Below are 15,720 nucleotides of genomic sequence, written 5' to 3' on the forward strand. Positions count from 1 at the left end.
CCTGCTCGCACTGCCCAGGACTCTGCTGCCCTTGGGGCTGCCCGGTGTGCAACTGCCCCTGCTCCACTCACTGCTGCTGGGGCCCAGCTTCTCTGCAGAGCTGCTCCTGGCCCCCGTCAGTGTCGCTGCCAGGACTCTGCTGGATGTCATGGGGACCCTGTCAGCCCCTTCCTACGGCCTGAAATACTTTATTTCTGTCTTGTTCAGCACTAAGCATCAGCTTTCATACACTTATTTAAGACCTTTCTTATGGGTAGTTTTTTTCATTAGTTTTTGTTCTGTGTCATGAATTGGAGTTATCATGCAGCCACAGACAGAGCAGACAGCAGAGATGCAAAATTCCTAAGCCTGTCTCAACCTTGAGGGTTGGCAAGCAGTTATGTAGAATGAACTGGTTGTTCTCGATAATCAGTGCTTCCTGGCATCTCTATTGATGGAGGCTATTGGTCATGGCATGGATTTGAGGGTGTTTGATGTGTGTGTCTGACAGTTGAGACATGTCAAAGTGGCTCTGAGATTATACGATAAATGATTGCTGCCATTGTCTCTAGAGACAGAGTACATCAGGCACTCTCCAGCCTCGTTTGTGTTTAATAGGCCCATGTAGTGTAATGGGAATGTGTTGAGCCCAAATTCATAAAGTTGATGGTGGTTCTTTCAAGTTTTTTGTTTTCTTCCTCTCAGGTTATGGAGCTGCTGGTTCATCTGAACAAGCGCATCAAAAGTCGTCCAAAAATCCAACTTCCAGTAGAGACACTACTAGTTCAATATCAAGATCCTTCTGCAGTGTCTTTTGTCACTGTAAGTATCTGTTCTTCCAAGGCTAGTTGCTGATTTACTTCTAACAAGCAGATTATTCTTTAAAGCTCTTGTATTAAGCTGTCAGTTTTCCTTAGAAGTGTGCTATTGTAATAAGGTTGAAGTTCTAAGTGATTTTTTTTTTTTTACTGAACTTTTTAGTCTGTTGTGGGTGAAACTTAATTTCAGAAAGCTGCTATACCACTGACTGTTCAAATTACTGATAATCACTCTTGATCTTTTATGAATGCATGGATTGTAATTGCTTGTATTGTAGAGGCTTTATTTATTGTAGAGGTCCTATTGTGCAAGCAGCTATTGAGAACCAGTCCTTATCCTACTACGTGCAGGATCAGGGTCGTAAGTTAGAAACATTTGCATTTCTCTGAACCCATAGGAACATAAGTTTTTATGTGTTTCTAGGGTCAGGACTTCTATTGAGCAAGAAAATAAGAGAAAAAATTTTTCTATTTTATAGGGGGTGAAAATTGAGTGATGGTTTCATTCAATACAGTTTAAAAAGTGAAAATAGCTTTAAAAAAAGTGTTTTGTGAAACTGATGAAGGCAATTTTTATTTCAACTGTGGTGTGTCTGTTGCAAATCACCATTGTGAAAAAGGCAATAAAATCAGAGGGAAATTTTCTGACTTTCTCATTTGACTATCAAGTCATATATAACCTTAATGAAAAATATCACCTCTTGGAAGGAAAAATGTTTGGACAGTTAAACTGCAGTACTATAGAACTAATCTCAGATTGCTTTTCAGCAAGTGAGATTGTCCAGAATTCACCTTCTGGAAATGACCAAGGATTTCTAAACTGCATGTGTTCTGTGGAGTTGTAAAAGAACCATCTTGTTTGATGACAGACTTGAAATACATATGTGCTTTTGCCTGGATATAACAAAAATTGAAGTTCACTCACTTAGTGTACCTAAGTGATGCATGTTGTTTTGTGCTGTGAGATAGTGGGCTTCATAAAACTTTAACAAGTGCCATCTCTGAAGAAGTATAATGCTTCCCACTGCAGTACTGCACTAGATCTGTCTCAGTGGTTTGAAGCTTTCCTGCTGTGACATGTTTTTTTTATTTTGTCTCCAAATAATTGTCAACAAACGAGGTGCACAGCTCAGGTCTGCAGCATCCTGGACTGCAACAGTGTATTATGGCTGTCAGCTGTTCGCCTGCACCTACCTGTCCCCTGACTTCTTCCTCCTTACTGCGTTCTGCCTGGCTGCATCCCTGTGTCCACCCTCTGCCCTCTCTGTGCTCTGCAGGGCACAGTTTGCACCGAACAGTCTCTGCTAGTGTCACTGGGGGAGTTGGTTGGTTAGTTTCTTTTAGATACAGGCATTAGATGGGAGTGACTCAAATATGTGTGCTCACGTGAGGAAAAATAACGGTTAATTGCTGAAAGGGTTAATATTGATCAGTCTTGTGGTTTGCTTCTTGAAAATGGAGTAAGTTCCAAACTGTTCTTTTTTTGGACAAACTGAATTTGGACTTTTTTTATTGTAAAGTGGTACTTTGGAGCAGCAAATCATAACTAGGGCTCACATTTTGTCAGGGCAAGCCAAAGACCTTATACAACCACCAACACCATCTTCTGTCTTTGTTAATATGCTTTTTTAAATATATTTTCAATCAGAGGGACTATCAGTAGAGCTGAAGACTAGATAATCCTTGTTATCTTCAGCTTTTCATCTTTAATAGTTTTTAACCTCTTATTAGTAGGGTTTTTTTTTTCCAGGATAGAATTTTTGATTGGAATTGAACTTGCATACTTATTTCAGCCAGACCATAGAACACATAACTCTCCAGTTCTTAGGTGGATTTGGATCAACACAGTAGCAGTTAAAAATATTCAGGTATTCAGTGTTTCTGTCCAGTGCTTCTGTTGCTGGACTCTGTTTGGAGTGCATTTGCAGCTTTTAAATATGATACTTTAAAAACACATTTCTAGAGAACCCTTGCCTGTATTGCTAACTTCTGTACCTATTCAGTAGTGCCTACTATTTTTTTATTTTTTAGAAATAAGGAAATGAGAACATTAGATTTGCTTTACTTGAAGCTGTTGCTCAGGTAAGGCTCCTTTTGGTGAAATTGATAGTGAATAAGAGAAATGAGAGAGGTTTTTTTGTGATTGTTTTCCAGCCCCTTCTGAGTAGGTCTTGCTGAACCTCCTCCCCTTTGAAAGCTGTCATTTTACGTGAGCCTTAGAATTAAGGAATAGGATCTTCCAAAACATAAGTTGTTTCCAACACCAGTTTGGTAACACAACATAAGAGTTTAAAGAATATATATTTCTTTTGCGCTGTTGCAGTACCCTGTTCTTTTTCTACCCCTTTAGAATTTTACCATAATTTATGTTAAGATGGGATACCCTCGTTTGCCAGTGGAGAAGCAATGTGAGTTGGCTCCAACTCTCCTCACTGCAATGGAAGGGAAGCCTCAACCTCAGCAAGACAGGTATAACTACTTATTCATGGAGTGAATCCTGTTTGTATCATTTTAGTAAAACAAGATTTTTCTTCTTGGTTAAAGCTTGGTTGCTTAGGATGTTCTTGGTTTGCACAATTCAGATCAGCAGTTCATAAGTTTGGTTGGTACAAAGAAGTGAGATAGTCTAATACTTTAATAATATATAGCACCACTGCAGCAGGCTCCCCATATCATAAAAAGCCTGTGATATGATGTATATGCCTGTCTATATCCCACATCTTCATCAAATTATGGGTTTGGGTTTCCAGCTTAGGGCCTGACCTTCAGAAAATATCTTCTGTCTAGCAACAGGAACAGCTGTAAATGCCCCAGACAGGCCACTCTAAATTGTGAAATACCCCAAATTTCTATTAACTTCAGACACTGAGGGGGCGGGGGGGGGGGGTGAGGAAGAAACATTGCAGAACAAAGGTTTGAAAATGCTGTGTACCAAGCACTTCTAGAAACTGCATTATTAATTATGACCTGCTTCTTATTTGTACTGAGACTGGTTTCCATCATGTTGGCAACGGAAAGGGATGTCAAAATCATATCTCCATTCATTTTACAGCACTGTGACAGTATGAAGGTATTTTAAAATGACCTTACTGAAAGGTTCAGTAAAATCTTGTTTCCCCATTCTTGATGTCAATAGAAAAAAACCCTGTCTTTTCTTGGGCTGTGATTTTGCCCTGGCTCAGAAGCAAGTAAATGGATGAAGAGAGCTTTAGGAAATCTGGATGTACTGGTGTATAATATATTTGTTGGTGTGCGCTGTTCGGTGAATCTAGACAGCATGGATCACCTTCTGCTCTAGGCAGACTCAGATTTAAAACTTTAAAGGTCTTGGGAATGAGGCAGTCCTAGACAACGTTTTGTAACGCTAAGTTTGTGACATACTTATAAAACATTCGAAGTGTGGACACAGGCAATGACTTTATCTCTGTAGACTGTGTGTGTATGTGTTCACATGTGTGCACACACTTGTATGTTTAAGTGCAAATCCTGATTTATCTTCTGCCTTCCATTGTAAAGTATGTTGGGTGGCAAGTAGTGGCATAACCACTGGGTTATGAATCTGTAAGATTTATTATGAATTTTTGCTGTTTTAAGGACCAGGTGTGTTCTTAAACATTTTTCTCTTTAATGTTATGAAAAAACAGCTGGTTTTTTTAATGGTTGCAGTAAATATAATTGTTTTTCAGCCTAATGCATCTTCTAATACCAACCCTTTTTCACATGAAATATCCTGTTGAACCGCTGAAAGCAGCAGCTTCTCCATTTAATCTTGCTGAAAAACCAAAGACTGTACAGCTGCTTTTGGACTTTATGTTGGATGTCCTTCTTATGCCTTATGGGTAAGTGAGAGTAAGTAGCAGCTTTGTTATGTAATCACATGTTCTTCGCATGTGAAACATATTGCAGCTGCACTGGGAATCTCATTTAAAATATGCTGTTATTGCCTAGCTCAAAGGAATTCAGTTACATATTTCAATAGGGAAAAAGCAGGATCCTAATTTTAGAGGAAGGTGTTGATTCCATTCTTAACAAAACATCTTTTTTCTGTGCAATTAGGTGTATTTATTTAACTACTCTGAAGTTGACTTCCTTTGACATCAAATGGAAGCTATGAGACATGCGAGCTATCCTTTAAATAACCAAACTTTTAAAATAGGAGGAAAATCAAACTGTGTGCCCATCTTCCTGTAGTTGAGTTTTGAGGCTTAGTCCTCCAAGGTCATAAGCAAGTGTAATCTCTGAAAATTTTCACTTTCCAAAACAGAACCTTTAGTGACAAGGTTGGTCTTGAATAAGAAAGTTTTAATTGTAATGGCTTGTTTTGGTGTGAGCATTGATTCCGAGAGCAACAATTATTTACAGAGCAACTTGAATTACTGATCAGTGCTTGTCAGGAATATTCTGGTGTCTAATAAGGTCAGTGCTTTCACAAAAGTCACTTTCCATCGGTTTTTGTGTCTTTATATTGCTTGGGGAATTTTTGCTTTGAAGGAAATTAGAAAAAATTTTACAGTAGAACACTTTTTTCTTTTTTTTCTGACAGTTCCTTGATCCCAGTAGGATTTCTTTTAAGCACCTAACTCTAGCTTACCCAAGTGGATTAACCCAAAAGAATGACTTCTAAAATAGTGAGCATGTGATTTATCTCTTAAAAACTGTGTAACTCTGCCAGAGGCCATGTTCCTGTCAGATTTTTTGGGAGCCACTTCCTTACCCTTTGAGTGTGTAGCCTGTTGTAGCTTATAGTTTAAAATGCACAGCCTGCTCCTCACAGCTCACAGGCTGCAATTTGCCCCAAGTTTATGCTGTTGGTTTCACCTCAACACTGCTGTAGCCGTAGCTTCAGGAGATGAAGTCCTCTGGCTCTTCAGTGAGACTTTAGTTCTTTAGGTGCTTTTGTCCCCTGGCAAAGCATGACAACTGATTTTGAATACTCAGACCATGAGGATAGTGGGGATGGAGTGGCAATGTTTTTTCTGGTTTCATTTTCCTTCCAGAAAGTGCTCAGACAGTGTCTTCAGCTAGCCTCTGACTCTGGATGCCTCTCTCTTTGAGTCTTGGTCCCTGGGGTGAAATGGTTTGCAGCTGTTTACAGCTAATTTATGCCTGGTAGAATGTGCTCAGTCATTATCTGCTTGTGAGTTAGTCTCACTAGTTTGCATGCGGTAGAACAACCTGAAAATTTAACTGTAGGGCTTAAAGCTCAAAATCAAGTTCAACTGTTCAGAGTTTTGACTACTTCAAAAATTTCTCTTGGAGACTTGAGATGAACATTTATCTTCGGTGCTGAGACTGACTTACTTCCTTTTGTTGCTATGTACTGAAAGCAGAACAGATTATGACGTCCTGGAGCAAAATAATTCTTGCTGTGCTATGATTTTGGCGCCTTTGCGTGTTTACTCAGACACAGGGAGAGTGGCTTCTTTATATACATGTGCACAGGGTGGCTGGACTAGCCAACCTCCAAAAAGACTCAAGTATGTGAACATAATCTCTGTGGTTTTTGCTTTCCTTCCCTGCTCAGCACTAAAACAGTGAGCTGTTTCCGAGACATGATTATTTTATATATTTATTTTTGACATGAAGGATTGTTTCCTGGTGTTTCACCCTGTTGTGTATGCTTCATTATTTCCCTTGCTAGGTTTCAGTCTTTGAAAGAAATCATACAAATGTTGCTAGAGCTTTGAATATAAATTTGTTAATTCTAGTATTGCTTGGGTATTGACTTCTAATATAACAGAGATAATTCTTTGTGGTTCATAACCTAATTAACTCTTTTCAGAAATGCTAGTGAGCCCTTCTCTTTCTAAACAAAGACCTGTTTTCAAACAGTTATAATGAAATCTTTATTTCTCTTGCAGTATATACTGGGATAACTGGTAGTTGAATCCCAGATGAGTAAAATTCATGTCAGAGTCATGGGATTAATTAAAGAAGAATATTTGAAGCTGGACAGGTTGTGTTGATTCCTCCATACCAGCATCTAATTCAGCTGGTGATGTGGATTGGTAAAGCCTTTAATGAAGCTCCTTTTCTACCTTTTTAGGTATGTATTGAATGAATCTCAGACTCGACAAAATGTGCCCTCAACACAGGGCTCTTCATCCAGTAGTAGCATGGGAGGTCCTGGAATCCCTCAGCCTCCTCCAGGAATGAGCTTTTATGCAGCTAAAAGGGTAATTGGAGATAGCCCATGGACACCAGAACAGCTGGAACAGGTACTTGCAGTCACAGGGGCTGATTCTCAGTGAAATGGGGGTAATAACAAAGGCAGCTACACACAGGGAAAGGGAAGGCTAGAAGAAAAATAGGTAACTAATTCTGACAAGGTGTTTAGTTGCCTTGAAGGAATTTATTGAGAAACTTTCACCTGATACATCAGGAAGTTCAGAACAATGAGGTGGAAGCTGAACGTGCCTCCCTCAGTCTGTCAGCAGTTCTCAAAGCTGATTAGGGAGCACACACAACTACAGCCTACTCCTGTGTTTTCTTCTTGGAGGTAATAAGGTTGCGAAACTACCCTGTGTTGACAAAGTTGCGGTTTTTTAGCAGAATCATGGAATGGTTGAGGTTGGAAGGGACCTCTGGAGATCATCTAGTCAGACCTCCCTGCTTGCTCAAGCAGGGTCACCTAGAGCAAGTTGCCCAGGACCTTGTCCAGACAGCTTTTGAATATCTCGAAGGATGGAGACTCCGCAACCTCCTTGGGCAACCTGTTCCAGTGCTCTGTCACCCTCACAGTGAAGATGTTTTTCCTCATGTTCAGACGTAATTGTCTGTGTTTCAGTTTGTGACCGTTGCCTCTTGTACTGACACCAGGCACCACTGAAAAGGGTCTGGCCCCATCCTCCTTACACCCTTACTTCAGTTATTTATACATGTTGATAAGATCCCCCCTTAGTCTTCTCTTCTCCAGGCTGAACAGTCCCAGCTCTCTCTGCCTTTCCTCATATGAGCGGTGCTCCAGTTCCTTACTCATCTTAGCAGCCCTTTGCTGAAAGGGAAGAGAAGAAGTAGCCCATTACAGGGAAGTAGCCCACTCCCAAGTCAGTATGCTAATACTCAGCTGCAGCTGACTACTTTGACAGGAGGCAAGAGGACAGCACTGCTAAAGAAGTGGAGAGCATGTGAGCTTCTGCTTAGCAAGCAAAAGCTGACATTCCAGATGGTTGAACTCCTATGGTTATTGTAACATACGCTTTCTTGCAAGTAATACTGCCTTTACTTTCCATGTTGCTCAATAGTGTAAGCTGGGGATCGTGAAGTTCATTGAAGCCGAGCAGGTGCCAGAGCTTGAAGCTGTTATACATCTGGTTGTAGCCTCCAGTGACACAAGACACAGCGTTGCCACTGCAGCAGACCTTGAATTGAAAAGCAAACAAAGGTATGGGCTTGGGTGTTTAGAAAAGATGGTGCTAGTGTTTCTAACAATGCTAACTGCAGTTAATGTAGTGCTCCAAAAGAAGTGTGCTCTGGAAGGAAGGAGGCTGCAGTCCCCTGAATGGCTGTGAAGCTGTCACCATAGGTGTATTCACACAGGGTTGGAATGGTCTAGGTAGCAGTCTTGCAGCTGGGAAAATCACTCAGCTCTGGAGCTGAAGGTTGAGCTGTCTGTTTTCAGTCATCTTTGGTATTGCTTTTGTGCCATTTCCTTACTCCTTGGTTTACAGATTGCCCTCTGTAGATTATTGATAGTGTACAAGGCCTTAGTAAGTGATCCACATCAACAAAATTGTATGGTCTTCCGTGGAGAAGTGTATTTTAATTTAATTTAGTAAGGGAGTAAAGAGGGTGAAATAGTAAAGGTTGACAGTGGACCATAGTCTAGAAAGTTTGGTGGCCGCTGTTGTCTGCAGTAGTAAAGCTTCTGGCTTGCCTGCAGCCGGCCTTTCGTCCTCTGAAGCATGAGGCCAGAATAGTTGCTATAATTGCTGTTGGTACTATTTGCTGAGTCACTGACCATGTGAGGTTCATTGGCCTATGTCAGAGATTTGGAATGGGATAGGCCTGCCTTTGAAATGTGCCTCTGAAATGTGTGGGTGGCTTATGTATTTTTGGAAGTGAAGGTCTAATTAATTTTGAGTCAAACATGTCATAAGTGCTATGTGAAACCTTCTCTTTATGGTAATATTTTGTGCCTGGAGAATAAAATATGTTTGGACAAAATGCAGTTAGATATGCAGTGTTAAATGTCTTTTATGAGAAATACATGGTACTCTACTGCCCACTTGTTTGGAAATCAGTAGCTTTAATGAAAGAAAGAGGCTCTTCCGTCCCTGCACTTCCCCTCTGAAACACGAGTTCTTATCTTTTTGATTTCTTTTCTTGTGTTCTGAACAGTCTCGTCAATAGCTAGTGTCCGGTATTTTGGGGAAAGCCTCAGGTCAGAGATTCAAATTACATCAGGTTTGAAGGAACTGTGCTCTGATTTGCTAGCTGCTAGGTTCTCTATGTGAATTGGAGTTAGAATGAATCAGTTTTCTCCTGTAAATGGATTTCTGCTGGCAGACTCAGAGTGGTGATTACCGTGTGGGCTGACAGGTTTGTCTGAGAGACAAAACAAAATAGCCGAAAGGTAAAAATACCCTCTTTTATACTGAAATGTCAAAGCACTGCAGCTGAAGAATGTGGAGAAGTTTGTTAACGGGTGACCATTATGTGTTCATTCAATAGACCATCACAATTTACATGTTTTATTTCAGTGGAAGAGAAGGGAGCTTGTAGATTCCTCATGAGTTATTTGGAATCATGTTATCAGAATTTGTGGATGTATTTTGTAATCACTTCTTATCCTTTACCTGGTGATTATCTCTTATCTGGATGTGGGAGGAGTGATTAGAATTCAAGCTAGAGCTAATAAAGGTCAGGTAAGGCTGTGAATATGATGCAAAATGCTGTAAAATATATATATTTTGAAAAGTAATCTAGAGTAAGGGTCATAACAAGTTGGTGTTTGATTTTTTTTTCCCCCCCCTCCCCTCCTTTAGTTTAATTGACTGGAATAATCCTGCTATCATCAACAAAATGTTTAAAGTGTATCTTGGGGATATACCACTGAAAACCAAGGAGGTAAGATTTGCTTTCAGAGTTGCATACCTGCTTAATATCGAAAGGCTTTATTTTAGCTGCCTTAATTTATTTGCTGGAGAAAGTATGTATATTTCTTAAATTTGTCACTTCCTTTGAACTCAGCTTTTACTGAACATTTTTGCTATTGAATAATTTTTTTTCTGTCTCAGTACACTCTAATTTGCCGAAGATAATTTAGCCAACTTAGAAGTACTTATGTCCAACATGAACTATGTTACTTCAACTCTGTTTCTGACAGGGAACTGTTCCAAAGCCGGAAATGAAACGAGAATCGGTCAGCACTCGAGTTAAATTAAAGATTGTTCCTCATCTTCTGCGATCTAGACAAGCTGCCGAAACATTTCCAGCTAACATTCAGGTAGCGGTTATGGTCCAAAGCTGCTCATCCCAATGAGCCTGATAATACAGTTCCTCCGATACTTAGGGAAGGAATTGAAGCTTAGTTGTTGATGACAGCACTTGAAGAAGGGGCATCAAAAAAACTCTGAAAGTGAGGCAAGCTACTCTCTGACCTACTCTTTCTTCCTTCTGGCCAGGTAGTCTATGATGGACTCTTTGGTGCAAACACCAATACAAAATTGAGAAGTCTGTCCTTGCAGTTTGTGCATCATATTTGTATCATGTAAGTAACTGAGAATGGGCACAATGTTTTCAAACTATATGCTTGGAAGCTGTCCTATTTACTAAACATGAAACTTAAGTAAGAGCAGAGAATATTAAAACTCAGCAAATGTTTTCTTCTTAATCTTGAAAATAATTTTGGAGTTTTTGTGCGTGTGTTCTTGCACATACATAAGCTGCAGTTTCTCAGCATAGCAAAGCTGAGAAAAAATTACACTAACTGAAGATATTTTTAAGAGGTGCAAAAAATACCCCAATATTTTCTTTGTTGGTGTCTCTAATTTCAGTTGTCCAGAAAGTAAAATAAAGCCCTTAGGACCAATGCTTTTAAATGGACTTACAAAGCTGATCAATGAATACAAAGAGGTAAGTTGAAAGGATTCTTATATTTATGTTTCTTTCTATAAATACAAGCAAAAGACAAAGATCTTGGTTAAATCTCTATAGTTGTTTGAAATGGCTATCAAAGGACAACACCTTATGGAAAGTTTTTAGGAGGGAAAGACATATTTTAAAAGGATACTGTAGGAAAACTATGTTATATTTGTCTAACAGCTATGCATAGGTGCTTGGACAGCATTTGCAAAGTCTCAGGACGTAATAGTGTTGTTAATTTAAAGAGTGAGGCCACAGCAGCATGCAGCTGCTGTAACAGATTACTAAACAAAGAGATCTCAGCCCCAGGCATATACCACACTGTGCTAAGCAGCTGTGTAGGCCTGCTTGTAATACCTTCCTCCTTTCTATCTGGTGAGGATATTGGTAGGTAGAAGGGTATTACCAAATGCAACTGCAGTCTGGCCAAAAGGATATTTGGTATTTCCAATGCTGCTGCAGAAAGCAAATTCCCCAAGATACTCCCTTATATATCTTATCAAGGGCTGATTTTTGTAAACTTCCTCTTGTGCAGCTTTGATCCTCTTCCTGGCTTACTGTAGTCTTTGAATGTGACCTTATAGCCTGAGGTGGTGTTTGACGGTGTGGGGCTCCCCTGCTGTTGCAGAAGGCATGGAAGGGGAGCGTTCAGGAGGGAGTAAATACTTGTGTAAATTTTCTGCCTTGGTCATGTCCAGGATACACTGCACAGGCAGCTTCCGTTGTGTAAAGCTGCTGATTAGGGTCAGTGGAAGGTTTTTGTTCCTTTGCTACTGTTTCATATATGTGCCAAGTCTTCTTAGTTGTTCCACCTTGGAAAAAAAGCAATTAACTGAGACCAGAAGATTTACATTTTGTTGCCATTTGTAATTTTCTGTTTTGCCTGGAAAAATATAGTCTCTCTGTTTCTGTGTGATGGTTATATTCTTGGATGTGACCATTTTATTTTCCAGGATGTTTTTTTCATGAAAGTCTGTTTGAGAGCTTTGGAGATAGGATCTGAAGTAAATGTTTAAGTATAAAGAATAGATGTACTGTAATGTATTTCTCTTTTTGCTGACTTATGTTTATTGTTTTATCATTCGAGGATTCCAAACTGCTGTCAATGGCATATTCGGCGGTTGGAAAACTTTCCAGGTAACTGAAGCTCTTGCGTAATGGGATGCCAAATAGTTCTTCCAGAATAATCTGTTAATTTGTCAGAAGCAAGCCTTGTGCCACATGCCAATTTTGCAACTGAATGTACACTGCAGAGAAAAAGCATTCTTCTTCTGACATCTCCATAATGAAATACAATGTTGGCTGATGGCTTTGCTTGCAGGAATTAATGGCAGCTCATGAATTATGCACAGAATTTAAGAAATGGCTTCACTTTCTGGATTGCCAGAAATATAAGTTTGAGGAATGTACAGCAGAGACTAGGGAGCATGAAGATAGGCAAGTGGTATGTTCAGAAGCAGACCTGTGTGCTGGTGACCTAAATGATTATTCATAGAATATCTTGATTTCTGAACTGTACTGAGGGATGCTCTACTCTATGGTGTAAGTGGATAAGGTAGAGCAAACTTTCTGTGTTGGCCGTGTCTGACAGTTAAGATGTGGGACAAGGGGAAGACCAATGAAATGTGGAACATTTCAAGTAAAAAATGAAAATAATTTCATGAAAGAAATGATCTTGTTTCAGCCGAATACCTCAGCTCTTTACCAAGGATATAGCACTGGTGCAGCAGTTTTTTGAAGCTTTATGCAAGGTAGGTGCTGATGTGGCTTTGGGAAAAGTTTAGTACTTTGTGCTGGTTTTTCTTGGTTCATGTCACTGTACACTGAAAAGTAACATAAAACTCCTGTTTTTTATTACAGGAAGAGGCTGATACCAGGCTTGCCATTCAGGAGGCCTTGTCTATGATGGTTGGAGCATATAGTAACTTGGAAGGAGCCCAGCGTACTCTGATGGAAGCTCTTGTGGCTTCCTATTTAATAAAGGTATTTTCAGTGGAGTCAAAATTAAGTAGCTTAAAAACAAGAGCTTTACTGCTCAGTGTTTTCCTGTTTTCTGACACTGTTGTGTGGTTTTTGGAACTGTTTTCCCTTTTCTTATTGAATGTATCACTATATCTTTGTTGGGGGGTTCTGTATGCTGAGATGAAATATTTTTAATGTGGTGCAATGGCTGGAATAATGATAACAATGTAGTTTTCTGTTTCTGATTTGTTTCCCAAAGAAACAAATCTTCTGCAAGTGCACTGGGTATCTCATAGTCTCCTCCTAAGAGAACTTGATGGAGGAGTAACTACTTCAGGTACAATATCTGGTAAAAAGCTTTGTGAAAGGATCATTCACTACCAAGTGGAGATTTCAGTATGAAGTATGATTTCTACCATTTTAAGACACCTGAAGACCTCCCTGGACCTTAACCTTGAGACACAGGAAAACAAATTTCACTGACTTTCTTACTTGTATCTTGCTTTTGTATAAGAATTTGCCAGGGATCTGGGCCTGGGTTTTCAGAATCAGTGGCTGTTGTATACTGCATGTTTATATGGGCACCCAAGGTGACCGCAGAGGTATATGTATTTCTAGTGGTTCACCAGTAACCATGTAAGCAGTATTTTCATACTGGTGACTTTTTTGCCTGTGCGCTCTATTGATCTACATCTTAAGGCAGTACCATTTTAAGACTTTCTGAACCCAGCAGAACGAATGACCTTCATGAGCTATTTTTTTTCCCATCTCTGATTATGCTGCTCCTCTATGCAGTTCTGTTTTCTGTGAACAGCTTCTGTGTGTCAATCTTCATTTCAAAGTTGCTTGGGTGGGGCAGTTCAGATGTGTAAGAATTAGAGATACCTAATTTATAATTCCCAGAAGTGTGCATATATGTAATTAAACATTTAGTTCTCCACTTGTATATGTGTGAGAAGCTAACTGCTTTTCTTTTTCCCCTTTCGTGTTTCAGCCACGGTGGTATTGGAGGAGAATAGAGCTGGAATGGCGAGTTACAAGGTTTGATTGCCCGTCACTAGAGTGTTCATTTAAACTCAACCATATATTTGTGTCTGCTCTCTTTCAGCCTGAAGTTCAAGTACGTCAAGTGGCTGTGAAATTTGCTAGCACAGTATTCCCTCCAGATCATGTCCCTTCCAGATACTTACTACTGTTAGCTGCTGGAGACCCGTAAGTGGTTTTTCTTTTTAGTTGATTTTCATCCAAATATATGTGTAAGGTAACACACTGAAAATCAGGTATGGCAGTTTGGAAATTGGGCTTTACGTGGTGGTGTTCTTGACAGTCCTGTGGAGTAATATTACTGTGCCTTACAGCAGTTATTGGCTTGGATTCCCTTTCATGGCTTTTTTTCTTGTTTCAGGTGAACTGCTGTCATTAAAGTAGTGTGTGCTAATGATCAATTGCAAATGCAAAGTAAAATGCATTAACTTAAATCACCTTTACAGTGGCTAAAAGTCTTTTTTCCTGGTGAATTGTGGCAATCTGTTTTTAGCTTATATTTCCCAAGAGTCAGGATCATGCACACATGAAAGTTGTCATCCTCTCCTGAGAAGCAGGTGACTCATTAAATCGCAGTAATCATTTCATTTGAAATTGTCTGTCCCCGCCATTCAAGTGTGTGGGTTGCTTTTTTTTTAATCAACTTACTTTAAGTGCTCAGATTTGGATCTGGGTAGCTATTGTATAACTAAGGAAGGCTAAACAGATCAATTGCAATGAACCTCTATCATTGCAGAGAATCAGCACTTTTTCAAGAGCTGTTCTTCAGCTAAGCAGATAGCAGCAAACTTGGTAGGAGTGAGCTGAAACTTGAATATATGAAGTGGTGGGGAGGAGGAGGAGGAAAACAAGGATGTGGGAACCAGAAACTGGCAATGAACACCAGCAGAATCTAAGAGGTGCAAAAGTGAGCTACTCTAGACTGTTCTGCAGAGGCCACTCATCACCAGCCTTTTTCTTCCCGTTTCCTAGAAGGAACAAATTCTTTGAAGTCACTGCAGAGCTTTTTTCTTTTTCTTTTAATAAAGCCATTTCCCATTAAAAACTGTTCTCTCTCCTGAGCTGCACAAGATACCTCATTGCTCATTAAAGGCCATTTGTTCTGTGCAAATAACATCCGTTTCTCCTCCGTTTTCTCTGAAAGGCGGGAAGAGGTACATGGGGAGGCTCAGCGGGTGCTGAGAACATTTCCTGGTAAAAATGAAAAGGAGAGTGCTGGGAAGCAGATGCCTTCCTTCCCTGAAATGGTCCACTACATCCAAGATAAGGTACAGTGCTTCTTTCTCAGTGAATAACAAGATTGATTCTCGGGCCTGTAATTAAGGGCTGTCTTGCTTTCCCGTCCAATTCTTCTTCCTCCCTTCCTAAAGAAGTAGAATTAGCTAAAATCAAAGTGAAGACCTACATATAATGTCAAAAGAACCACAATGCCAGGATTAGCACTCATAGTTATTTTCCACTGGCAATAATCCCAAGGGATCCAAATGCTAAATAATCCTTGGCTAAAGGATGAGTCTCCAAGGGATTATTTTGCACCAATGCAGTTTGTGTAGATGTGTGGAGGGAGGAATCCAGTTTTCAGTGCCAGCAGTGCAGCATGTTTCACAAACACAGTTTAGTCACAAACAAGTTCTTAAAGGGATAGGTAGATTGCTTCCCTGATAGGCCATTGAAAAATAATATTGTGCATAAAACAGTGAAAAGGTTTCAGGCAGGAAAGGAGATACTGGAACAAATGATGAAGTCTGGTTTGCTAACTCAGAGGCTTTAATTATTTATCTTCATTGCAGTCTGTGTAAATAAGGGCCATGTAAGTGACCTTTCAAGAGTC

The 15,720-nt window shown here is 39.9% G+C and overlaps 1 protein-coding gene across 9 annotated transcripts in view; it reads left to right on the forward strand.

Annotated features, from left to right (window-relative positions):
* Window positions 1-15,720, forward strand: part of ECPAS (Ecm29 proteasome adaptor and scaffold) — a 66,290-nt gene that overhangs the window by 13,174 nt on the left and 37,396 nt on the right. For 8 of the 9 annotated variants that reach the window (XM_067316147.1, XM_067316148.1, XM_067316152.1 and 5 more), the window contains exons 3-16: window positions 685-801; window positions 3,148-3,266; window positions 4,484-4,636; window positions 6,844-7,015; window positions 8,042-8,181; window positions 9,785-9,866; window positions 10,126-10,245; window positions 10,424-10,509; window positions 10,796-10,874; window positions 11,971-12,020; window positions 12,568-12,634; window positions 12,744-12,866; window positions 13,954-14,057; window positions 15,034-15,157. In XM_067316147.1, coding sequence (XP_067172248.1) covers window positions 685-801; window positions 3,148-3,266; window positions 4,484-4,636; window positions 6,844-7,015; window positions 8,042-8,181; window positions 9,785-9,866; window positions 10,126-10,245; window positions 10,424-10,509; window positions 10,796-10,874; window positions 11,971-12,020; window positions 12,568-12,634; window positions 12,744-12,866; window positions 13,954-14,057; window positions 15,034-15,157 — 1,536 coding nt within the window. Of the gene's footprint in view, window positions 1-684; window positions 802-3,147; window positions 3,267-4,483; window positions 4,637-6,843; window positions 7,016-8,041; window positions 8,182-9,784; window positions 9,867-10,125; window positions 10,246-10,423; window positions 10,510-10,795; window positions 10,875-11,970; window positions 12,021-12,567; window positions 12,635-12,743; window positions 12,867-13,953; window positions 14,058-15,033; window positions 15,158-15,720 lie in introns of those variants that run through there. The other variant, XM_067316150.1, reaches the window with a different exon arrangement.

Source organism: Apteryx mantelli, chromosome Z (assembly GCF_036417845.1).
Source record: "Apteryx mantelli isolate bAptMan1 chromosome Z, bAptMan1.hap1, whole genome shotgun sequence".
In the NCBI taxonomy this organism is placed as follows: domain Eukaryota; kingdom Metazoa; phylum Chordata; class Aves; order Apterygiformes; family Apterygidae; genus Apteryx; species Apteryx mantelli.